This window comes from Tachypleus tridentatus, chromosome 4 (assembly GCF_004210375.1).
Source record: "Tachypleus tridentatus isolate NWPU-2018 chromosome 4, ASM421037v1, whole genome shotgun sequence".
NCBI lineage: Eukaryota > Metazoa > Arthropoda > Merostomata > Xiphosura > Limulidae > Tachypleus > Tachypleus tridentatus.
In genome coordinates this window covers 52091692-52118292 of record NC_134828.1, presented here as the reverse complement: position 1 = coordinate 52118292, position 26601 = coordinate 52091692, and the positions used below count along the sequence as shown (strand labels likewise).

Here is a 26601-nt window from a genome sequence, read left to right as displayed (position 1 = left end):
ACAGTACTTATGTACTTTTTGTTCTTAAAGTTTCAGTACGAAAAGGGAATCCACTATAGCTACAGCATGTTTCAAGTAAATTAGAATACTAGATCTTTTTTAATCTTTTTATTACCTATATTTGGTAATGTGTAGTCCAACACATCAAACGAAAGGGTGTGACCTCCTGAGTTCAAAACTAAGTAGATCTCAAATCAGTTAAGAGATAACAGAGCCATGAGTTAAAATTTTGTATTTGAAAAATACAAAGCCATTCCATGAGCAGCTATGTCACAGCTAAAAGTTCATATTTTTTGGTATTATTATTATTGGTGATCTACTTAATTTGTATTTATTTCATATGTGCAACTTAGAAGACAAAATAATAATAAGCACAAAGAATACAACTACAACAATTAACTGGCTTTCTGATTAAGGTAAAAGTGGGCTGAAGTAAGTCTGTTTATTGATCAAAGTAACTCATAAACACAACTTAAAAAACAAATAATTCACAAACTTTTGTCACAATGAATGAGCCTTACAATGAACTTACCAAATTAAAATCTTCCCTTTCCATTGATTATAAGTGGTCAAATAGAAATTGACACAAAAAATTACTGACATCCTTTGACAAACAGGATGAGATAAGAAGGTATGGCAAAAAAGTATTACTTTCCGGTTTATATTTCAGTACAGCAAGAAGATCATAAACTATAAACTTAGTTTATGTTTTAAAAATATTTACACCTTAAATGTATAACTTGTGTTAACCACAAAAGCTCATATAAAGGTAGGTAGAATTTTTAAAATCGGCAAAACAGTGTAATACCATACAAAAAAGTGAAAATTAAGAAATAAAATATTACATAAATATAAAAATATGAATTATAAACTATATTTTAATGTCAATTTATAAGAAAGTAGTTTAATTTAGGTTTGCATGTAACTCTGACGTACATTTTCACAATGATTACAATAAGAATATACTTATTCAGTAAGAAGCAATAAAGATTTAATACCACATTCATGAAACACAATAAACAAATACAGCATATAGTAGACCACTGTTACAAAAGGTTTATTGTTTTAGCTCGAATGGTGTCAAAATACTTAATGTCTAAAACTACACTTCTTCTATTACTCTTGCTTACTTTCTAATTGTACCTCAATTTTAATCTCTATGTTTGTTTGCTGTTAAAAACGAAGCAATACAATAGGTTATTGACCCAGTGCCCACCACAGATATCAAAACCAGGATTTTATCAAGTATTTTTTTAAATATATTCAATGCTAATGAACAGCATCTGAATGATAATTTAGTTGTGTTATTATATAGAAATAATTTATTATAACTACTTTAGCATAGCAGTATTTTAATAAATATTGAGCTTTGTTAACTTAGTTACCAAGCGAATGCCAGAGAGACTCTACCATTTTTAGAAAAGCTAAGATTATTTTAACCCAATCACAAACATAATACATACATACATACATGTTCAAAACTGCATACATACTTGTGTGAGTACACCAAAGAGAAAAGTATGATAGGTTGTACTAGTATCTATATGATGGTAGATCTGTGCTCCCTACAGGGACTGGGCTCTAACTACTAACTTCTCAATGAGCCACAAGAGGGCATACTAATGTGTATTTCAAATTGAATATGTTGCTTTCTAATATTACAGTGTGTTACTTTAGGAGTTTGCCTATAATTTGTGTTAGTACTTACCACATAGGATATGCATGCAATACTGCATTATTTACTGAAAATTTGTTAATACAGTATGTACATACTTGTCCGTATTCAGATGCCCATGATATATTGATGTGATTTGGACATGTGGGTGAAAGCCTGCAAAGGCCTGTAACATTGACTGGCCGACTAGGTCGCTTAGGTTCTACTCCTGGTTTGTTTGTAGGAATAGGATTCTACATAGACAACAGAAATTAAATGAATCACTATGCATAAACATAATTCAAGCAAGTTTAACTAGTAGCTCTATCATACCACCCAAAGACAATTACTTTTTAAAGAGTAAAACTAATAATAAAACTACATACATTATATACATATGTTTGAAAATGTAAAAAAAAAAAAGTAATATATTTAGTGAAATATATTTTTAGTGGAGGAGATTACATATGCATCATTATTTTATTCAAAAGAAAAATTAATGTTGAAAGTTACTTCAATATGTGATGCTTTGTGATCAACTTTAAGATTATTTAAAAACCAAAACACCAACTATCTAATAATATTAAGAAAAAACTTACTGGAAGTGGACAGACTTTTGAGTTAACTTTCACACAGATACTAGGAGGAAAGTTATCATCTTGTGCACATGACGTCTCCAAAAGACAGAACCGTAACTGAACCTGTACACCATACTCTTTATTTCCCCTAGTTATAGAGGTAATAAAACACATATAATGGTAATTATACACAAGTAGTTTTCAGATGTTCCTATTTTTTTAAACGATAAGAAACAACTTAAATAGCTTTAATAATATACCAATTAGTGTAAACAAATAATACTTAACCAGAATCTATTAAATAGCGTATACATGAAAACCGTCTTATTAAATTTCAATAAATCTGGGGAGAAAGTTTAAAAGGTACATAACATTTAAAAGTTCCAAACATTTTCTTCATTGATAGTTATATCTTATTATTCATATAAACTTACTACTTTGTTATCACCCTTTGGCTCTACAGCTTTTAAAATATATACCTATATCCAGTGCTGCCAACACTAACTCACTGAGTGTAAAGCTCGTGCATCTTGGCCTATTCTCAGGCTCACACACAGTAGTAAAAAATGTCACATCTGGATCAAATTAATTTTTCATAACACATTTACAGCTGGTTGACAGACTAGATCCAAACCAAATTCTGCATCACATTATCCAGGAAATGTGACAGACGATTGGCAGCCATAAATAGAAGAGAACAAATTCACAACACTTAAATTTTAAATTGACCATTTAACCATGATTATTTACTGCTTTAATATATTTTTTATTGTTTTAATATGTACTTAAATTAATCTTTCCATGAAGCATGGTAAAACATTTCCTCCACAAATTACAATAAATGACATGACTAAAAGTGTTTCTGCTTAATTTTAATTTAGGACAAGTAAAAACTCAATACTTCATTCAGTCACTTTGCAAAAAATCTAAACAATTACATAAAACTTACTGCCATCATTCTATGTTTAAATTGAATGTATGTCATATACACATAAACCCAAAACTACTGTTATCATGAAATCTTAAGATGCTTGAATATAAATAAAGTGATACTAATAATAATGCTCTAGCATCATAAATGTCACTAGACTGCTTTTAAAAAATAGTAACACATTTGTTATGTAGTTGTTTCACAAGTGAAAAATCTCATAAAAAAAACAAAACCAGGTATTACAAAAACAGTTTTATATTTTTCAAAGAGTAAATAATTTAATTTAAAATGTTGTATGTTTCAAAGTATATTTAAAGAATTATCTTATATTTAGTTCTGTTCTGCAAAGTTTTGAAAAAAGTGGGAATACTTGATACTATTTTTGTTTGTTTGGAAGATGAACATGGATATTTAAAATTTTTTCCAATGTTATGAGTCTTATAAGACAAAATGAAATACCATATGATGAGGTTTTAGAGGTGACTGTAGAAGTAGGACCCACATTACAGTTGGGATACACCATCTATCAGTCTTAACCTTTGTTCACTAGTCTCACATAAAGAAATAAAATAAAGGAATAGCAATAGAAATTAAAATAAAGAAACAGAAATAGAAATTAGGAGAGTGAGATGTGGGTGCTCAAGCCCACAACATCCCACACCTATATCACCCTTCACTGCTGGTAAACAGTTGTAGGAAGGTGACTGCTCTCTCAAGTAAAGAAGAAAAAAATAAATGAAAATAAATAAAAACAAGGTACCACCACTTGGAAGTAAGTTAAGTAAAATATACTTACTTCCTGAAGTTAGCATTCCAATCCCCCTTATGGTAGTAAGGCACTAATTAGTAGATCAGTAGATGAATTATACTAGTATGAAGGGTCCAAACAAGTTATCTAATCTAACTAGTATAACTCCCAACCACCACTCATTAAATCTACTATAACTATCTTTTTTTTTGTTTTGTGTTGTAAAGGTTAACATTTTCCTAAACTGAAAATGTATTTCTGATAGATACCTCTACCCACAAATAGATACCTACTCTCACATGTATTGATATGAGACGTCTGCATGCTGTCATACAAATGATCAAGCAGCAACCTTCCAGTAAGAAGAGTGTGACATAACTCCTGTCATCACTGTGCCTTCTCTTCTGTGTAGCCTGTAATCACTTTGAGATTGGGCAGTATGTACAAAACCTACACTGGAAGTGGAGAGGTTAATTGGGAAATTGACAGAGATCTTTCAGAAATACATTTTCACAGTAGGAAAATGCTAACTTCTAATATGATATATTATCTTACAAATAACTAGAATCACACATTGAGTTGGCAGAGGGTCTGGTGAGAAGATGATCCCTCTTCTAGGAAAGCACACAGAAAGAAGATTATGAGGTGTATGAATAAAGGAAGGCTGATGGGAGACTGCACCACTTTGAAGCTATGTATACTCTTTGCTCACATGAAAATGTGTTGTAATATGGAAAGAATTACAGGAGAGGCTCCCTCTTCATGATAATGTGTGCATATCACCCTATCTGCAAGGAATTAACAAACAAGAAAGGGTAGGAAGGTGATCAGTAGTGTGAGGGTGCAACTCCAGTCCATCACCAGATGATGCTGGGAATGTATCTTCCAGTCCACAGTAGAAGAGCACCTGGCCAAACACAAGTGAAGATTCATGTGGCTGGTCCATCTCCAAACATCACATATTTATTATGAACCAACATCCAGGAAATAGTACAAATGGAGGGTGCTGCAGTAAAAGGAGTAAACTGCATGTTGATAGAAAGCAGTTAGAAAGTGTACTCAAAAGACATAACCCTACTCTCAATTAAATAACGAGTGAGCAAACTCTGGAGGAAGCCTACAGAGTCCAACACTCCAGCAGCTAGGAACAGGTAAAATGCAAAGACTGACACACTCCACTAGAAGCATGAGGGATAGAAGAGTTCAGAGGAACAATGCACCAGAGAAAGTGCAATGGGTGACTGCAATACCTTATTTTGAAAAACAAACCAATCCAGTGACCTACAATATCCATATTAGGGTCATCAGAGATAAACAGCAATCCTCCTTTACTTTACTTAGGACAGTCCACGAATGCACAATCTGGAGCAAATATCTTTCTAACACAAGATAATCCAGAGAATATTACAAGTGGTCTTGAAAAACACCCTACCTCAATGGCAAATGTGTTTGACATACTAGTATTACAGGGCAGATTTGAGAATAAGTATACCTGCTAAGTAAACACTTGCTGCTGAGTGGATTCCAAGTATGTTAAAAAAGCATCTGCAATGAAAAGAAAGGAAAAAATAATAATTGTTCTCCAAAAAGTATTTACAAAACTATAAAAATTTCAAAAAGGTACAGTGGGGAAAATATATCAGGTCAAATAAAAAAAAAAGTTAATTTGATTATTTATGTAAAAATTAAATCTGAAAACACAAGCAAGAACATGTTTGTCAGTAAAACTGCAGGCTGACAAGTGATTACAACTGGGTTGCACTCCCATTGGTGGATGGTTGCAGCATTATCATTTACATCACAGTGAGCAGTGAGGTGTCACTAGATATCTGGATGCCTCGAATAATTATTTTAATAACAGAAAGTATAAGAAAATAAGTGTACTAAGCAATGATGTTTATAGAACAATGACAGCTCCAAGAACACACCAAGAAAGCTGTTGCAGTATAATTAAATAATATCTAGTTTATGAAGAACTGATACTATTAAATACAACAGAGGAGTTATTTAAAACAGAGATTCAGAAAAAGCTGCTGAAAAATATTTGCTATTTGTTCAGATTGGAACAGACAGACACTATCAGTGTTAAAAGGGATTATTCAAGCTATAAACTAAAAATGAGAAACTGTCCTTTGTATGTTTGAGTTGAAGTGAATTGAAGTTATAGAGGTTAAAAGGGATTAAACAAACTTAAAAAATTGAAACCAAAAAGAACCTTGTATGGTGGGCCAATGCTATAGTATGGGCTATTGCTTCCAAAAAGATGCTTAACTAACAAACTTAGAGGTTCATAAACAGGAGAAAAATCTTGACCATTTGATGACACGTCAGTATGAACTACTGGTAACTAACGAGCTTGAGAAATCACAAAGAAGTCAGCTGACACCATGGTACTATGATTAGGCCAACAATTTCCCTCTCAGCTGATATAAAAAGTTCTAGAACAGACACCAGAATATTCAAAATCTTCAAAAATCTAGCAAACACTCCAAACTGATCTGATCATTCAAGAGGAAGAAGAGAAGATGTCTCTTACAGTTAGTAGAAATGCCACTTCTCAAAGCTCTTTGAGAGTAATTTTAATGCCATTCTTTCTTAAACATCAGTCATCATGTTAATAGAGATAAAATGATTGCCTATGATAAACATGAATAAAGATACATATATGTGTATGTATATATTAAGTGTTTGATGACTTAAATAAAAAGTGTCATTGGAAGTCCTAGTCTCAAGTTTCTTCACTTTATTTTAACTGCAAACTCTCAAGTTAGTGCCTGTATGATACATTCGCCCACTGCATCCTCACTGTAAACAAATATTTCTTGTGACAACAGGTAGTATAAACCAAAACTCCAAAGGCTAATTTGAAACAACCCACTTGGATTGCCTACAAGTCAGCCCACAACCACATTACAGCAGATATCTCACCTGGACACACAAGAGGTTAGTTGGAAGTATCAAGGCCAGTGGCAAACAAAAATTTGCACATAAAGAGGGCTGTGTAAATCAAGAACAGCTATTTGTGAAAAAGGTAAAATACCATATGGAAATGTTTATTTAAAAGTTGTGTATCTTCATTTGGAGAAGTTATTCAGTAAAAAAAAAAAGTAGGGTTTAACACAGTTACAGTTTGCACTTGCAAAAATCATGCAGGTGAGGCACTTTGTTCACAGTGTTTTAAACAATGCTAATGATCTGTCATTGTGATTTACTACTCTTTTACAGTAGATTTAGAACTCAATTCGGTAAAACCACAAAACTAAAGAAAATAGACGTGAAAAAGATTAATAACTGAAGTTGTAAAGATAAGAAAACTATTAATCCAGGAAAATGATCCATTCACTGTAGATTAATAATTTAAACACAGTTAATATCAGGATAAGAAACAGATACATAGTCGTAACAACAACAAAAAAAGCTTTGATGTTCATTCAGAAGGTTCTAGATGTTATGTAAATGAAATATGAAAGTAAATGATGTAAAATGTATATTTTATTCTTAATATGAAAATCACCCTGCATTCAAGTTCGCTTCATAAAGTTTTGAAAGTTCACATCAACATTTTAGTAGAAATAGTTTACTGAAAATTGAGATTTTTTACCAAAACCTCGCTAAATTTCATGAAGGCACATATAGTAAACATTACTACGTTAGGCTTCACAGATATATGTAGGTCAGTCCAATTGACATAGGGTTAACTGTGTGTGAACAGCATGATGAAAATTGTAAGTTTCATAATCATTTCTAGAATTGCATTCAATTTTTTTTTATCACATCTATTAATAATTATCATTTGTGAGAAATTATTTAATTATTCTTATAAAAGCAGTGTATACTATAATTATTATAACTCACAAAATATTTGCCCTTTCTTGCCATAACATGCAAATATCTGTCCTTCACAACCGCATTGTTGTAAAACATGTTGTATAAAGACACTAACAGGTAGTACTCACCCATAAGAAATTTGGAGAAATATTTAAAAAAAAGTTCCCCAAGAGTAGTTTTTCGTAAACAACACAGACACATACATGAACATAATGCAATAATAAATTTCACCTTGTCTTCAATTTATAATTACAGTTGATTTGAGTACTAGGCTTTATTCTATCAAGACTGTTAAACTGACTAACAGTAAATAAACAAAAAAAATTTTCGATATATATCTTAAAATGAAAATAAAGGTTATAATAAGATGCACATAACATAAAGAAATAATAACAGCTTTTTCATTAAATATATGTCTGGATTTTGTTTAACTTGGTCTACAACTTTTCTTTTAATCAGAGCTGAACAGGAGGAAGCAAATGGCACAAATGCCCTTGTATTTAATAATTGATTAAGGGATTTTGAACAGAATGGTCCACCCAAGCAAAAGTATCCAGAGGGGGTAATACAATATCAATTAAATAAGGTACTTTTGTCCAGAAGCAGTTTGAACAGTTGAGCCCTCTTTTCACTGAGTGAAAAAACATGAGTATTGGAAAGTAAATATTAAAACCCACTCAGGAAGAAGCCTCCATGGTTCATCACCCTTGTGACTGGTAACTTGGAATGATAAGGATTCCTGTGCTTCATACGAAGAAAAAAAAGGGAGTCTGGAGAAACATCACATCAGAGATTGTGCAATAGGCCCCTGGGATTCCCTGTTTTGAAAAGGAGACTGATCCAAACATACAGAATTAAAGGGCTAGTAGAGATTAGCAAATATCCTCTTCTGTTTCATTGATGGAGTCCATGAGTGACAGTCCATCATCAACTGAAATTAACTGATACTTAGGTAGAGATATAAATATATACACACACACACAAATACCACTGGGTAAGTGGCCAGTGGTCTGACAAAAATATCTCATTTCAACAGCAAGCATTGTACAATTACTCTAAACTAGTGTAGGTTTGATGTGAAGCACACTGACCAGGCAAAAGCAGCAACAAGGTGGGATCCATAAACATGTTACAATTATGGAAGCTAAAAAAAAGAAATGATCAGATTCAGCCCAGTTAAAGGTGAAAAGATGTGTGTATAATCTCTATTACAGGAAGATGATATCCACCAAAGAAAGATACAGCCAAAGTGTGCAGATAATGTGCAATGCAGGTACTGGGAGTAGTCCACATTCCAACCAGTCTATGTCATGATGAGTTTGAAAACCCAGTAAGTGAAGATGACAAGCAAATACATGAACCATTCCATAAAATACTTAAGGAGTCAAAGAAAGATTGAAAAGAAGTGCCAGGAACTAGAACACATGAGCCATGTGGATGATTGCTTGGTTGACTTGGCGTTTTATGGCACAAGGCAGCTTGGCTATCTGTGCAAAATATCCAATAAAAAGTTAAAATTAAAGTAAATTTACTAATATTCATAAAAGGAAATTAAGGTAAAACAAAACAAAGTTTAAAAAACATAAATAGCATAAAACCAATGTTTATATCTAGTCTACATCATCAAGTGAAAAACTACAGTAATACAAGTTGTAAAGAACTTTCTGTAGTATAATTGTAATTCTGTGGTATAATTGTAATTCTGTAGCATAATTGAGAGTCGTAACGATGGCAAGAAAGTAAAATGTGGCTTATTGTGACCAGAGTGTTACACAGACTACACATTGGTGCATCAGTTCCAGATGAAAGAAAACGACAAATTAAAAAACTGTGACAACCCTAATCTTGAACTCCATATTGGTGAAGTTGTGCTACCTGTGGTACCTGAGACAAAGTTCTTGGGGCTTATATGCAAATTGCCATACCTCCATGTTATATCATAAGCCTTCTTAATGTCAAAGAATACTGATACAAGATGTTGTCATTTGAGAAAAGCTTCTCTGATTGATGTTTCAAGTCAAAACAGGTAGTTCACGATGGAGGGCTGTCACTGGAACCCACACTTATTCAAGGAAACAAACAAGATGAGTATTAACTATCCTCTCTAAGGTCTTACAGAAACAGCTCATCAAAGCAATTGGATGGTAGTTTGAAGGAATCTTGGGATCTTTCCCAGACTTAGAGAAAAGGTTGGACAATAGCCTGGCACCAGGCATCAGAGAAAAACATTCTCCTGCCAGATCCGGTTAAAATCAATCAAAAGAATAGCAATAGAAGCAGGAGATAGATGGTGCAGCATTTCATAGTGTACATCATCAGGTCCAACTGATGTACTGCCAGACTGATGAAGGGCCACTTTGAGTTCCACCAGTATAAAGGAAAGATTATAGTCATAGAGACAATCAGCTCGAAAGGAAAGAGGTGATCACTCTGCCTAAGTCTTGATGGCTAAGAAGACGGAGGAAGAAACAGAAGTGCTAGATACCTGGCAAAAGCTTTCACCTACAGTATTGGCAATACTCTGGGTATCATGCTACTTCCTGGACATCAGAGAGCAAGACTGAGAGGGGGACAGAATTATATTGCCCACTGACCTTTCGAATCTTGTCCCATATGACTTTGGAATGGTGGTAGAAGATATTCTGGTTGTGAATATCCAAGATTCCTTCTGGCTTTAATGTCTTACCTACAAGGCCTGCTGGAAAGTGATGCTGTTTGAGAGTATGGGATATTTACGGTAAGTATGCCAGGCTTGTTTTTGAGCCTTCTGTGCCATGTTGCAGGCAGGATTCCTCGTCAGATATTGTGGAAAATGTGTCAAGGTTTTAGGAATACACTGAGCATATGCTTGTATACTACAGGCAGTTACTGCTGCCACGCAGTTGTCTATTGATGGCTTACAGACAGTGGTAGGATCAAGTTCTGAGAGAGCAGTAAAAGATGGCCAGATTGCATGATCTAGCTTCCACCAAATCACGTGGGTTGGGTGGCATCAACCATGGCTAGTCTCTCTCAAAATTATAGGAAAATGATTATTGCCTTGTGGATTATTGCCAACCCTCCATGAAAAATGGGAAAATAGTGAAGGGGAACAAATTGAAAGATCAATAGCAGTAAAGGACTGACTAGGTGCATGAAAATAAGTAAAAGAACAGTACTGGAAAAGAGAAAGGTTGTGATCAGAGAGCATATGCTCTACAGTGTGACCCCTCATATCAATATCAGCACTTCCCCAGAGGGGATGATATCCATTAAAGTCCCCCAGGATTAGAGAAGGCAACTATTCAATGAGAGCATCAAGGTCTGAGTGATCATATGTCTCTCCAGGTGAAAAGTAGAGAGAACTAATAGTGATGGTATGACCCAAGGAAACATAGATGGTTACAACTTCCAAGGGTGTGTCGAGTGGCAAAGACAAGGTGGGCAACCTTCCATGCATTTGTCCATCACACAACTTGTCATTTCTGTACAAAGAAAACTGCCAAAAGGACACTGTATCTGCAGGTTTCAAAAATGTTTCCTGTAAGGAAAGACATACAGGATGGTAGGAAGCAATCAGAGTTTTGATGTCATCCACATTAGAACGTAAACCTCGACAGTTCCATTGTATCAAGGTAGCCATTTTTATTTACATCGTGTAAGAAAATGATGTACAACAGCTGTTACAGATGTTGAAGATCAGAATCTTCAAGACATTGTCATTTACCTATGGACTGTTTTTCACTATTTTATTTAAGTTTTTATTTGGAGGATCCATAATAAAAAAATAAAATTTTGGTGCCTACTGATCCCAGCCACCTTGAAGCCCTATGAGGGAATGCATTCCAATGTCCAACAAGGACACTGCAGCAACGCCAGGGTTTCTTGAGCACTATACCCAAACTTCAGCATCAGATACAATGTCCACAACACCCATTGAGAACATCCAAAACTGGTACTTGGTTGACCCTAGCTCAAGTGGATCAGCCGACTGACCCAAGGCCGCATGTCTACAGGAATTCGAGGCCAAAGTGGTATGTTAGAGTTGGACCCCTCAACCACCAAGATCCTCTCCTCCCCTTCACGGGTCACCATGCACGGCAAACATGGGTGAATGTTTAGAACCCAGAGGAGGTAAACTGAAAGAACAGAACCTTCCCTAGGAATCCACACCAAGAGGCCATGTAGATGAATCAAAGAAAACTATGCAACTCTGGAGCAACCAAAATGTGAAGATATTAGTCCATCACACCAAATTTTGTTATCCACTGTCCCAAGGAGACACTCAAAGTATAGGTATGACTTCATAAGAAGCAATAGGTGTCCAGAAAGAAATCCAATTAAGACAGGTCTATCACTGATGTCCAACTTCCTGCCTTCTTAGGAACAACAAAGAGATGGGAATAAAGACCTGGCTGAGCAGGTGTTACCTGTTCAATAGTTCTTTTGTGGAAGAGGTTTTAAATGGCTTCATTGAAAATGACTCAGAGAAAAATGATCCTAAACACACTGGACTGATAAATGAGGGGAATTTCATTGTCTGTCATATTAAACCTTGGAGTTTAAATCAAAATGCACTAAATTTGAAAACAGAAAATTATTTGAGTGCTAATTTGTGTAAACAATTAAAATTCATACACAGAAGTTAGTAAACTGTTGAATAACCTTTGTTGAAAATGGTAATAAATCACAAGCAAAACAAATAGTCACACTTGAAAAGTTGAAGTGCACATCTAAACAAAGTCATATCAATCAAGATGGTACAACACTATTGATGAAAAGTAGTCACATGACATGTATATATTCAGAAAAGGCATGAAACTGGTGATGTATAAAGACTGGAGTACTGGTACCAAAGTTTTAGCAGTGCATAGAGGTCAAAAAAGAATCAAGATAACTTTTTGTGATAGGTGGTAAGACACAACCACTAGCTTTCTCTAAATATTGATAACAAACTACTGTTTGACACTTATAAATATGAAAAGTGGACAAGACACTTGTATCATCCATGTAAATACAGATGTATCTCAAACTGATTTAATTTGGATATCCTATTCATATCTTTTACTTATGTATAATACAAATAATTTGTTCAAGATAGCTATCCTAATTACCAAAGATGTTTAATACAATATTCCAATATTTCACTTGGTCATAGATGACAGGTCAGACATCCCACACTTCTGAAATATTTGGCATATCCTCCCTTCTATAAATACCAGTTTCAGTTTGGAAAAGAAAAACTCACCTTGACATAGCAACATCATGAGCTTGCTGAGGTGTCAAATGAAAGAAGAACACACTTTCTTGAAACCTACCAGGTTTGGAAGGCACTTTCAAAATAAAAAAAAACAAAGCTTCATAATATGTCTTTAAAACTCTTTCTATTAGTAGTATCATTAATGATGATTAGATGAAAGATCAACATTTACAGGAACCTCATTTCATTTACACTGGTTGTTATATATATAAACCAAAAATGTTGGTGAAATGTGTAAAATCTGATTAAATTTAAAATGAATATAATACTACATGATGATTAATAAATTATTTACAACAAAATGTCAAGTAAATTCTTACCTAATTTCAAATCTTAAAATTTTCAGACCTTAAACCAACCCACCATTTTCCATGCAATTTTTTAAAAGTAAATTATTATCACAAAATAATAGCAAAATATGTTGTATTATTTATTATAGTTGGAAAGCCTCAGACCATTCCTGTAAAGTTCTTTAGTAAATTAATTTTTCATTATTGTTTGCAAAATATATAGGTAATCTAGTACTTTATTCAATTCATGCTAATATTAAAACTTGTTTAAAATGTATATGCACGTTTTGCAACTAGCAAAATAACAGCAGAAGTATTACCAAATTTTCTATTGTATTTTCATATCCTAACTTTTTAAATTCTCTTCAACATGTATGTTTTATTATTAATACTACTAAGAGTAAGTATAGTCTATTTATTTTGCATTAATCTTAGAGACTTACTGCTAGTACAAAAATATATACACATTTACAATACTTATCAATTTTAGTGAAGTCAAAATATGGATTTGTAGCCTGACAAAATAAGTCACTATTTGAAGCTAGTTCATTTACTTTTTTTGTAGCCCTTAGTTGTAGTCTTCAAAATATAGCTGCATTTTGATTCAACTTATTTCAGTGTTTTGACAGTCCTTATTCCCTTTTTAAATTTAGCATTTTTAATTACCTTCCATTTATTATGAAGAATATATTTTACATTACAGACATGCATATGCATTCAGTTGAATGTTACATGTTTTTCAACAGTTTATTGCTGTATTGACGTTTTTTCCACCAAGCTATTATTTACCAAGCCAGGTTGTTTTGTGTAAACATGCACTTAATAAGTGAAGTGCAAAAACTAATCATACCTAACAAGAGTAGAAAAATCTTCTAAGGTTACCATTTACTGTTAGAAAATAGTGAAATAGTCATTAAAAGCCCACAGAGACAAAGTATAACAGCAAATTCAAGAAACAATAAAGAGCACCAAACTTGAAAAAATGATGAACCTTCTGTGTCACAGTTTCCAATTAATGTGCTATAAGTTGCTCATATTATTTTACAATTAATATGCATTAATAAAACACCAGATTTTTCTCAATAGCAAAAAGTGAAGGTTTTAGAGAAATTATCCAGGGTAAAAAACAAAGGAGCTTGAATTAATTTTGCAACCATTCTATGACATACTCAATACAGCATTCATTACTACTACCCAGATTTTAATAAAACATTTAAAGCCACTTTTTCTGTAGCAGCTTATAAAACTATAATCAATAATAATAAGGCTAGACTCATTGTTGTAAATATATTTATTTATATACACGTATAATAATTTTAATAATTCAACTTTTTCCACCTAAGCCAATGCATTCCTCTATACCAGATCTGTATATAAGCTCCCTGTTATTATTTTTTATTCACTTTTTAAGACTGAAAAATTTATCATACCCAAATACCAGTTATTGTGGAGAGAAATGGCAGGATAGTGCAAGAAAGACAAGTTTTATCAGAAATGCATTTGATATAGAAAAATTTAAACTTCCTAAAATACACCTCCTTTCACAATTTAGCTAGAATCATGCATTAACAAGGTGGAGATGCTGGTGAGGGCAAGAACCACACAAAAAGTGTATGTGTAGTGGGTTCCACAATACTTCTGGAACAGGTATACTCTTTGCCTAGATAATGTGAAACTTAAAACTTGGGCAGTAAAGGCCAAATGGCCACACTGTCAGAACCACAACATTTGACAATAAATGTCCGAGGAGATACATCTATTCCAAAACTGTTTCTCCCTGCAATACCAGACTCATCTGGTCTGGAAATAAAGTATGTGTTCACAAAAGTCATCCATACCCCAACCATGCAAGACAAGGTCCCACATCTAATCATTGGAATTACAGGGCTGTGGACCCAAAACTGGATTCAAGGCTATGACAGGAAGATCACAGTATGATATCATTGTATTGTTTTTTGTTTTGTAGTTAAGTACAAAGCTACACAACTGGCTGTCCACCACAGGTATCAAAACCTGGTTTCTAGCATTGCAAATTCTCAGGCATACCACAATGCCACTGGGGGGCAATATCATTGTATTATAATGATATAATATTACTGAAGCCCAATCTGAAAGTTACAGAATGCTACATGCAGAACCACCAGAACTATGAAGAGAAGGCAAGCAACATAAAAATGGAAACCCTAAGCCCAATTTGAAGAAGCACAAAATGCAACAAATCAAACTTGGAATTACAGACCCAGGAACTCAAACTGACAGTTACTGAATATTGTATCCAAGTATTCAGAATAACGAAGAAAAGGCAAGCAACACCTTCAACCTGAAAAACCATAAAACACAACAAATAAAACCAAATTTTGGAATCACATGACCATTCAAGCCTAACTTAACTTAAAGAAAACAGAGATTTTTATGGCCTGTTATCACAAACCTAAATTCTAACTCCCCAATCTGAGAGGCAAAGTGGCACCTCCTGCCCCCATAATTAAGAGAAGAATGTAGAACAAACAAATATCAACCAATGGGTCAAGAACTTGATGCTCCACATGTGGCATTATGAGGAATCAAGGTCCCTGTTCCATAATCCTGAAAGAAACATAATGAACAAGGAAAAAAAGCCACACACAACATCAACACTATAGTAAAGTGTCATTTCTGAACCAAAATTATGAGAAGGCTCCTGCATAGACTGGTTCTGCTATCACCAAACATCTGTGAAAAGCATCCAGGGTTATGGATGGAAGAGATACAGCTCTGCCTTTTCTCCTCGAGTGGAATGAACTGTTCAAACATCACTCAGGAAGAAGAGACCTCTATCTACCACTATAACAACTGAAAACTGGTAGTGGTAAGGATTCCCATACTTTACTGTGGAGAAATGGAAAGGAGAAATCCCCTTGGGGAGTCACAATGAATGATGTACCAGAGACTGTTTAATAGCAGTCAGCAGGAATGGGCAAAATTTCTATATGCTTTAATCATGAGTGGCAGGCCAGTACTAGATACTAATAATAGTACTGAATAATTGTATAAAACTCAGAAATTACCAAAGTAGTCTCATGGAACACTCATTCTCAACAGAGCTCACTGTTTTATTTATCAGTCAACTGGTAGATGGTGTGGATTTGTAAAAAAACATATCTGGCCAGGAACACTTGCTACTGAGTGAGATCCAAATGATAATACAAGAGTGTCCCTGAAAAGGATCAGAATAACACAGAAGAAATGAAATCACTCACATCTGTCACAATCAAGTTGGGGGGAGGTACAGAATAACCATGAAGGGTAACCAAAATTAATGTATGGAAACCAAAACTCTTGAATCACAGAAATAATGCAGTATAAAGGTGTTGGATATGGTCTACATGCCAGTCTACACAATTTCCTCCAGTGGGTGATGCAACCAAGTTGCCTGGAACATTAAAATATATGTAACTTGATGATATTATGCCCAAATGAGTCTTCACTCCTCGAATGAAAGCTCAAGTAAGTCATATAAACCAACTGAGGAACCCAATCTGTAAAAGTGACAGAGAATAAGTCACATGACACAATACTATCACAAAAGATACTCTATCACATTAGCCCCAAAATGCTTTAGTACATTCTACATCACATCAGAGAACATGAACCACGGATAAAAAAAGATCCAGATCCAAATAGTTGTAGAAAATATGAAATAAAGAGAAGATGAATAAAAGAAAAATCCTTATCTCCTTCCTTAATTGCTGAAATTTTGGGTAGAAAATACTTATCTGTTATAACAGAACATAAATAGAATGCTAAAAGAGTTCTGTGAACATGAAACATAAACACATCCGAATATCAATGCATGCTAGCTAATAACAGAAGAAAATATTTTCAAGTCTCAAGTGAAATATGATACAGCAATCATGGTTCAAAAGGTGGATGAGGTAAAGCATGGAAAACGCCTGTAATATCTCAATTAAGGATCTGGAAAGGCTAACAAGGATAGACAACCTGAAAATATTTCAGAAGTAATGAAAATCTGGGGACTCACAAACTTTTCTATTAGAAAAAGGATAGGTAGCCAACAAAGCAGCCTTATATGGGGCAGTAAACTAAGGCACTAACTCTTTGTCAAATAGCCATGTCAGAAATTGAGAGATGTAGCATAAGGTGACAAAAAGGGTTAAACCTACGTCCAACTAAGGCAAACATAACAGTGAAAGCCAAAAAGTAAAAAAAGAGGCTGAAACTCCTGATGATATTGTAGAAGTGGAAACCAAAACCAACCTGCCCAATATGAGAAGCAAATCTGTGCAAGAATCTTGGATAACAGATAGATTGGAGGGAATATATAAAAATGAAGACCTATCCAATCCTGGCTATGAGTATATATACTCAAATCCAGAAAGTGAGGTACAGAAGACTAGGCTCCAGTGGTGGCAATTGTCAGACAGATTGTATATATACTCAAATCCAGAAAGTGAGGTACAGAAGACTAGGCTCCAGTGATGGCAAAAACAGAGATCTGAGGTAATCTGAAACAACAGTAGATCCAACAAAAAATGTGAAGGGGAAACATCCATTCCATAGGAAAAGCTCTGTTGGGAGGAAACAACTGATCATCAAGAATTAAATACCTTATGCCCGGAACATAACAAACAAGGAAAATGATTCGATGTTAGTATACCAAAAGCAGAAAATCCAGTGCTTGAAAGGAAAGAGATCTAGAATGAGTGCCTCCTTGCTTTGAAATGTACAAGACAACTGTCAAAATGTCTAAGTGAAGCATTACCACCTTCCTTCACAACACTCCGAGACCCTGGGTCATAGCTCATTAAAATGCTAGACATTTCAATAGACTGATGTAAATAAGTTTCCTATTCTGTCCACGGACTTTTGAATTCCATATTCTGTATACCTCCTCAGCCCTGGTGAGAAGCAACTGTGAATAGATGCATCTCTGAACATGGGGGCAGTAAAGAGATGCTTATTCTTGTGTTGTCTCCATTCAACCAACACCATAGATCTTTCAAACTGGAAGCCAACAAAACCACCAGACAATCCAGCATATTTGTGCAAATGTTCCACTGGTCCCATAATTACCAGTAATAGGTCCATATGTGAGTTCAGCCTAAAACAATGGGTGGTTCCAAGGATACACACATCCTCTAAAGAAATAGAACTATATACACTGGTGAAAAAAAAAAGACAACTGTATTTGAGAAAGTTATCAATTCCATGGCTTGAAGGTTTAAAGGAAAAGGTTGAGTCCAATTCAGTCTGGAATTAAAAAAACACCCACAGATAGATGAGATATGGTGCGAGAGTAAGAACAGGCATATTTTTAATACTCTTGCAACTTCTACTAACAGAAGTTGACTGTGAAGTTCATCCAAGAAGCAGAAAGTGACAAAAAGAAACCAATTATTCATGTAACACTGACTGTGAATGCCCAATGAATGAAGATGATATGATAAAAATCTATTTGGCAAAAAACAATATGTGGCAGATGTGAAGCTAAATGGAAGAGCATAAAACTGGAAAACCTGCTTGGCATGCACAAAATAAAGATAACAGTGTGAAGACTCCTTGATCAGAATATTAAGGCAGGCATTGATGACACTGTATTTTGTCATCCACAGACCAGGTGAAAGGAGACACCAAAGGGAAAGAAATGACTCCAACATAAATCATGGAGATTTGTGGAAGTAACTAAGATAAGAAAGGCTAATGACAGTTTGCTAACTGTCAAATTTTTCAGTACTACAAACAACTAGGAATAAAAAACCCCAAGAAGACTTAACACATTTTATGGTCTGTTTGTGCGAAAGATCCTGAATGGCTTGAGTTCAACAGTTGGATGTAAGAAGATCCTTGTGTAGTGGAAAGCAAACTAGCACGAGAGGCAATGGAGAAGAAGAGGGGAACTGAATGATCACTGATCTATAGTGAAAGTCTTCCATACTGATACAAACCCTGAACCTGACACTATAAGGTACTTACTGATGCCATAGTCTGTTCTCCAAACTAGAGGAAGATACATATTGGTGAGGTCAGATTTGCCCTCATGTTCCATCTGACTGTGGCATCAAAGCCAATGATCTGGAAACTCAATTGAAAGATATAGGAAATTTTCTTGTAAAAGAAATTTGGGACTGAACAATTTAGGGTAGAAAGGAAAAATTAGGGACAGGCCACATCCACTCAAGACTCCATAGAAATTGGGAATACTTGTAAAAAGAAACTACCTGAAAAAAGAAGCTTTTCTAAGATCTCTAAGGGCAGAAGCAAGAAGGCAAACTTCCTCTACCAAAGTATCTCTCACTAAAAGATCACACCAACAAACAAATCAAAATACCAATGAGAGAGCAGAATCCAACAACCTGGCCAAAGGAGAACTCAATGAATGACTAAGATTATCTAAAAATTGCACAAGAGATCTGTTTGTTCTTGAATTTTACACATAGTTACACAAGGACTATCTGCACTACCCATCCCTAATTTAGCAGTGTAAGACTAAAAGGAAAGCAGGGAATCTGATATAAGCATCAAACAGCAGCTGCAACAATGATATAAAGCACAAACTGTTGTGACAGACAAATTCTGGAAAACTGAGATTGATTAAGGTTAACCATGGTATCTTCTCTGGAGCTCCATGGAGAAAACAAAAATCTAACCTCTGAGAGTCCAAAAAATAATGGTTTTTCAAGGTAGCACTCTTTCTTAAATTACCAGCAAATTTTATCACACACAATAATGCTTGGTAAATGTGAAAGAACCAGGTAATCAGACAAACTAGTTTCTCCCATTAAAGAAGAAGACTCATATGCTAAAGGAAAAATATTTAAAATATTATACACCATGAAAATTACTTTCACATGAACTATTCACAACAAATATTCAATATATTCACAGACAAATCTTTATTTCAGTTTATTAAAAATACTTCACTAAAAATATGACTTTTTGTAGATGAAAGAATTATAATGTTAAGTGAAAGACTGTCAAATTTTGTGAAGACATACACACTACATTGATAGTTAGAAGTATCGAGTCTATAAAGATTTTAAATTAGTACAAAGAGGCCTCTTGGTTGGTCAAGTTGACTGAGCTTATACTGGGAAAGTTAAAACTGCTATGGACATTACAGTGGGGTATAAAGACTGGAGCAAGCAAGAAATAATTAATACCAGTTCTTAGATGGGCAGAGAAGAGACACTTCTGTCATGGTAAAGTGTGAGGGAAATAAGTGCATTTTTAGTATCTAACTTTCAAGAATCAACTTAAAAAGAGCCCTATAATCTTTTAAAGAATTTGTTTAGTAGCTTTGGAGATGATCTTGGCCAGTACTTATGAAAAACTAATAAAATCTCTCCTTCTCTTTCAAAAATTAACATAAAAATATTATTAACCTAAAATAAATGTCAGAATTATCACAATGACATTTAGAAGCTGAATTCTGAGTAACTTATTGTTGGTTGGTTGGTTTAATGCAATGTTTGTGGCTTACAAGGTATCTTAATTGTCTGTTGTTTCAACTCTAATCAAAGTTTCACAACCCCTATGACTTCAAACTTGGATGAAAAGCTACCATACATGAAACATCAACCAGGCATTTGGCCATGGATCTGTTACTGAATGTACAGTTCAGCATTTGTTCCAAAGGTTTCAACATGGAGATGAAAGTCTCGAAGACCATGAAGGTTGTGGAAGGAAGCCATCCTTAGATGAAAACACATTAAGGGAAGCAGTTGAGACACTTTTGTGCAATAGCATATGAACTTGCAGAAAAGCTAAGCACAAACAAGTCAAACATTGCCAACCACCTGAGTGTGATTGGAAAGACAAAAAAGTTGGGCAAGTGGGTTCTGCATGAGCTGACTTAAGATCAACAAATTTGGCATTATGAGACCTATCAATGATGACACTCCAAAAATTGAATGAATTAGGAACCAAAGTTCTGCCTCATCCACCTTATTCCCCAAATCTTTCTCCTAAAGATTTTCATTTTTCCAACCACTTCGACAACTTTTAGAACAATGAACGCTTTCAAAACCAGGCAGCTGCAGAAGAAGCTTTCAGGAAGTTCACTGACCATAGAAACTCTGATTTCTACAGCAGAAGTACAGACAGCATTATTACATGTTGGCAAAAGTGTGTTGAAGCAAATGGTGCTTATGTTGATTAAAGCATGTTTTACAACACTGTTTTATACTTTTCCAAACTTTGCAGTTCAAAAACAACATTTATTTCTGGACAACCTAACAATTCTATTATATTAGCTTTTTAGTAAGTTTTCCTAGGTTTGAATACAATTTTCAAAGCCATTTTTTCTGTAGGCTTGTGAAACAAGAATAATATGAATAATAATATATAGAACAAATGGATGAACTTTGTATAACAGTCTGAAAATCAACTTATTTGCTATTATCAATATTTCAGCAGCCTTAGCCAACAAGGTAGAAGTTCATGACTGTTATTTCAAGAGCAAGGCTGCTTTTTAAGATGATGTTTGCCCAGATGTTCTTTCAGACTTTTTGTGAAATTTCTGGGCAAACCACATTATGACCATTATTGTGGTACATGCTAGTTAAAAAACAGGCATCAAACAGGTAGAGTAATACAATGAATTCAGTAACTTAAACATTATAAAAATTTAAATGAATGCTGATAAATACTTTTCTCTTATTTCCTTATTTAGCTCAATACAATAACAACAGTCATCTGCAAAATTTTGAATTCACAGGTAAAAATAATAATCAACCAATACCAAAATTTAAAAATATAAATTAAGGTTTCAGTTCAATATTTAAAGAAAAACTTTCATTTTTAACAGAGCATGTATAATAAAGTTTTCCAGTAAAAAAAACAAAAAAAACGTTTTTTTCTTTTTCTGTATCCAGGCTTTTAGCCATAAACCCATCCATCCATCATCTCTTAGGTGGGTAGTTGTCAATCACAATATGTAAAAACTTGAACAGATGGTGGTTTACAGTTTCTCTCTTTTAAAATTACACTGAATGATGATTAGAATATTTTTTTATTCCAAGAACCAAACAAAAAACATTAACTATCCTATTCAAACATTTTACACAGCCAGCTAGTCATATTAACAAGACATAATAAAAGGTTCCTTTGAATCCTTACCAAGTAACAAAAAAGGCATAACAACAGCTTACCAATATTAACTGGGAAACTAACTCCTCCAGTCAAGTTCAGTTAAAAAAGAACTAGGTCAGGAGAAAATTGATGGAGCATTTCACAATGAATATCATCTGGTCCAATTAATGTATTAATAGTCTAGTCTAAAGCAAGTTTAATTACTGCCTCAGTGAATGGTTAGTTAGTGGCAAAAATACAAAAAAGAATATGAGTGTACTTTAATATGTTGCAGACTATTGGCCAAGAAGTTGCTGATGTTCATGGAATTGCTAATACCATTCAAAAGCATTTTTCCTATTACTTGAGCACCTCCACCTGCTTTTTTGATCATTGAGTGATGGAACAAAAGACTCTTCTTGGCCAATAGTCTGCAACATATTAAAGTACACTCATATTATGAAAGTGGGATATCTGTGGAAGGTATTCCAGTCTTGTATTTAAGCCCATTGTACCCTTCATGAGTTAGGGTACAATGAACAAAAATACTGTAGAAAGCATGTTGAAATGTTAAGAATGGTTAATGCAGCTGCCTGTGCAATACAGTAAGGTATTGCCTATACATTACAAACAATACATGAAAGGTTTAAGACAAGAGGTTCAAGCTCTGAGATAGTGGTAAAGAAGGACAAATTTGTCTTCTCGAATTTTATTAGTTTCTGGTTGATGCTCTTCCATGAACCCATCCATCATATAGCCTAATCTTTTCTGAGTAAAAGAAATTGTTTAAAAAAAAGATAGTATAAGAAGTCTTTACAAGTTTCTCCCATAAAGAAAAATATTCAGGATAATAATCATTGCCTTGATGTCAACTCAACTGATAAGAAATCTAACAGTTTCACCAAGGTTGGGAATATCTAACTGGGAGCATTATTTTTCAGTTTTCAATCTACTCTTTTCCATATTTGGTAGGATCCCATACATAAACCAGGATCCCAGTGAGTGAATGCACAAATGAATAATGATTTTGCACTTACTCCACCTGTTTTGTTAATGAAAGCAACAAAGCTTTAAAACAAAATAAGAAAAAAAAAAGACTGTAGAATAACTAACTAACAGGGCAGTAATTTGGGTTTTATATCTAACAAGCCCCAAAGGGGACTGAGAGAGAACCAGTGGAGATCAGAAACTACTATTTCTCTTCAGCCCCGCACGTGATTTTAAGATTTTAGTTCAACTGGGGAATGACTGATCTTAAGAACCCCATGAAAGTATAATACGTATTATTAGTTATGCTAGCATTCAATATTTTTTTATACACATGTGGAACCAGGATTTTAAAATTAATTCCTAACTCAAGTAGATAGAATACTATCTGACTACAATGTCATTGAAACATCCAAGTGAAGCCATGAAGAACTCAATGAAGTGAAAAATGAGAAAAGAAGAACTCATCTTTTTTGAAGCTTGGATTCCAAGAGTCGAGGCATACAGAGACAGGAACACATTGTAGTAACAACAGACAAAAATAGCTGATGGTGATGGAGATACAAGTAAAGAGATGCAGTGTACATTATGCCAAGCTGAACTGAACTGATTAATACAAGAACAATATTTTAACTTTTAAGACATATATTTAAGATAAAGAAGAATTAAACTTATATTGGAATAAGATGGTATACATTACATTTTCATGAATTTTAGATTAAACTTTAAAGATACTAATTAAACAATTTAATTAAAGACTTTAGTTACTTAAGGATTACAATTAATCATACCAAATGCAGTCATTCTCAGAGCCTGGATCTACAGATCCAATAACCAAAATAGTAGTCATAGAAAACTACTTTCACATGACTGGTGCCAAATAAACATACCCATGCATCAAATTTACTTCCAGAAAAATTTTATTTTGTAATGACCAGTTCGCAGTGTGTATAACAGTTGCCTTTTATTATAAAAATTAATCTTATGCAGTATGAAACTCCTATGATTATATCTTCAATCAATACAATCAAACCAAAGTTAAAAAAAAAGTGTATAATCTCTCCATCAAATGAAGTAGTTAATCAATGACTTGTTTGAATCATTTTGCCAATTTTGCTTGTTCAAAATGGGTCATCATATAGTGTGATCTGCAAACTCCACCCACTTTTTCCATTCCAGCCAATTAACAACAGAATTGAACAACTATGTTTGCTTTTTTACTAGTAGTTTATATCAACTGTTGGATATGCACAAGTGTGCTCTGAGATATGCAGTATTATACTACGTAATTTATATCTAATTTTGATCAGTTCATTACTATTATCTGCATTTATTTTATCATTCCAATGCCAAAATCTAAACAGTCTTCTGTTTGCCCCCAATGATCTGAAATTTAAAAGAAAAGAAAAATACTTAAAACCCTGCATTTTCAATGGTTCTGGAGCTATAAAAACATAAATCCATAACATGAAAATACAAAATCTTGATTTATGTTGAAGAGTACACAACCCTTTATATTGTCTGGAAACGCATTTTGTCTAGTGTAAAACAACCACCACAATATTTTTCATGTCAACTGAGCACATCTTTTTTACATTTTTAAAAGCTCAACATGAATTTTTGAAGAACCTGCCATAGAGTATGTTTTATTTAGCTGAATACTTTCTTTTATTAAAGAAGCAAATGTCATCACGTATATCCTTGGAACTTTTCATTTTCACTAAATATTACACTGTAACTTATTCCATATGTTTTTAATCACATGTACACATCATAGGCAAAAGTTCCAATTGCTCTGTGGCACTACACTACATGATATATAAAAGTGGAATAAAAAACAAAATGACAATTAGAGAAGTTGGACATACATGAGCTTCTTAGCATCTAGAGCCAGGCAATTATTAAAATTTGTTGATGGATTATTCCCATGAAAGGCTAAAAAAAAACCAAAAACAATAATAATCTCTTACTCTTACATGAGGTGGCTGAAAAAAAACTTATAATGCTAAAAACTGTGTATCTTTTTATACATAATATGAAACCTCAATTTTGACTAGTTGACTGCTTTCACAAGTCATGACACTAACCAATTAAGCTGAACACATTTGAATTACTGGAAAACTATAACGAAAAATCACAGTGGATTGCCACTGTGCCAGGAGACATCAGTGATGTCGAGAAAACCCACATACGTATAGTGGCAATATCTTGTCTACTGGATAGTTGGAATAATTGGAAATGCCAGTTGATTACTTTTGTGAAATTAGAATATTTAATGATAATTTAATTAATCAATAATTAGCTGTGATATTATGTTATGCATTCAACCTTTATAACTGAATGTATCAATTAAATGGTGAATTGCCCAGATTTTTATTTTCCTTTACTGAAAATATCTTTAACAATAAGCAACATTTGTTTTCACTGTAAAAGCTCCTTCATGTCATCAATATGAACAAATGCTCTAAAGAAAGTAATGAAACAAATGGCTTTTGCACTTTTATGATCACCGAAATTTTAATACTAGATGCTACACAACAATAGTTTAGATTTTTAAATTTAACAGGATGCTCAAAAGGCAACTGTTATTAAAATAAATTTAAGTATTACTGCTTAACAGCTATGTATTGTCTTTCCTTTAAGACCTAGATCAACTTTCACCAACGTGCTTTGTTTCTAAGACTTCAAATACACATTTAACCATACAATTTTATTAAAAGTACAACAGATAAAGGGCTTACTTAAACTTGCTGGCTTAAGAAGCTCTCCTAGATTTTCATAGAATGGCAAGGACTTAAAATGCACATCAGGGTGAACTGGATAGCTGGGAACATCATACGTATGTGGAATATTAGAAATGACTGATTTATTGTGATGGTAGTCCACTTTATTATGAGAAGGCAGAAGACTACCTTGAGGAGATAACTGTGATGTAGGGTGGTGGTTCACTTGCAAATTAATATTTGCTGTAGGTTGAGGCATATTATAAAATGAGGATGGGTTGTTTCCAAGAGCACTTTTTGCAGGATATCTAAGTCTATAAGGAGAAAAAAGTATTTACACCTACAATTAAAGTGATGTTTAATAACTAGGAAAAATGAATGCACATCAGTACAACACATATTACTAAAGCTGAGCAATTAATGGTATTTGCTAATCAATTAATCAACAGCCTTATTAACTGATAACATTTAACTGACTTATCAGTAGAGTGTTTCTAAAACTAGGGTTTGTACAAAAGATAACAACAACAATAATAAGAAAAAAGTATTCTATG

General features: G+C 33.8%; 1 protein-coding gene across 11 annotated transcripts in view; it reads right to left on the bottom strand.

The window, feature by feature from the left end:
- The window catches only part of LOC143249131 (E3 SUMO-protein ligase PIAS2-like), a 118342-nt gene that overhangs the window by 47571 nt on the left and 44170 nt on the right, over window positions 1-26601 (bottom strand). For 10 of the 11 annotated variants that reach the window (XR_013027576.1, XM_076498485.1, XM_076498488.1 and 7 more), the window contains 4 exons: window positions 26066-26361; window positions 12967-13051; window positions 2254-2380; window positions 1774-1908 (listed from right to left, as the gene is read on the bottom strand). Coding sequence is in view for 10 of the 11 variants with exons in the window: in XM_076498485.1 (XP_076354600.1) it covers window positions 1774-1908; window positions 2254-2380; window positions 12967-13051; window positions 26066-26361 (643 nt within the window). In the remaining variant the exon portion in view is untranslated. The remainder of the gene's footprint in view (window positions 1-1773; window positions 1909-2253; window positions 2381-12966; window positions 13052-26065; window positions 26362-26601) is intronic. The other variant, XM_076498490.1, reaches the window with a different exon arrangement.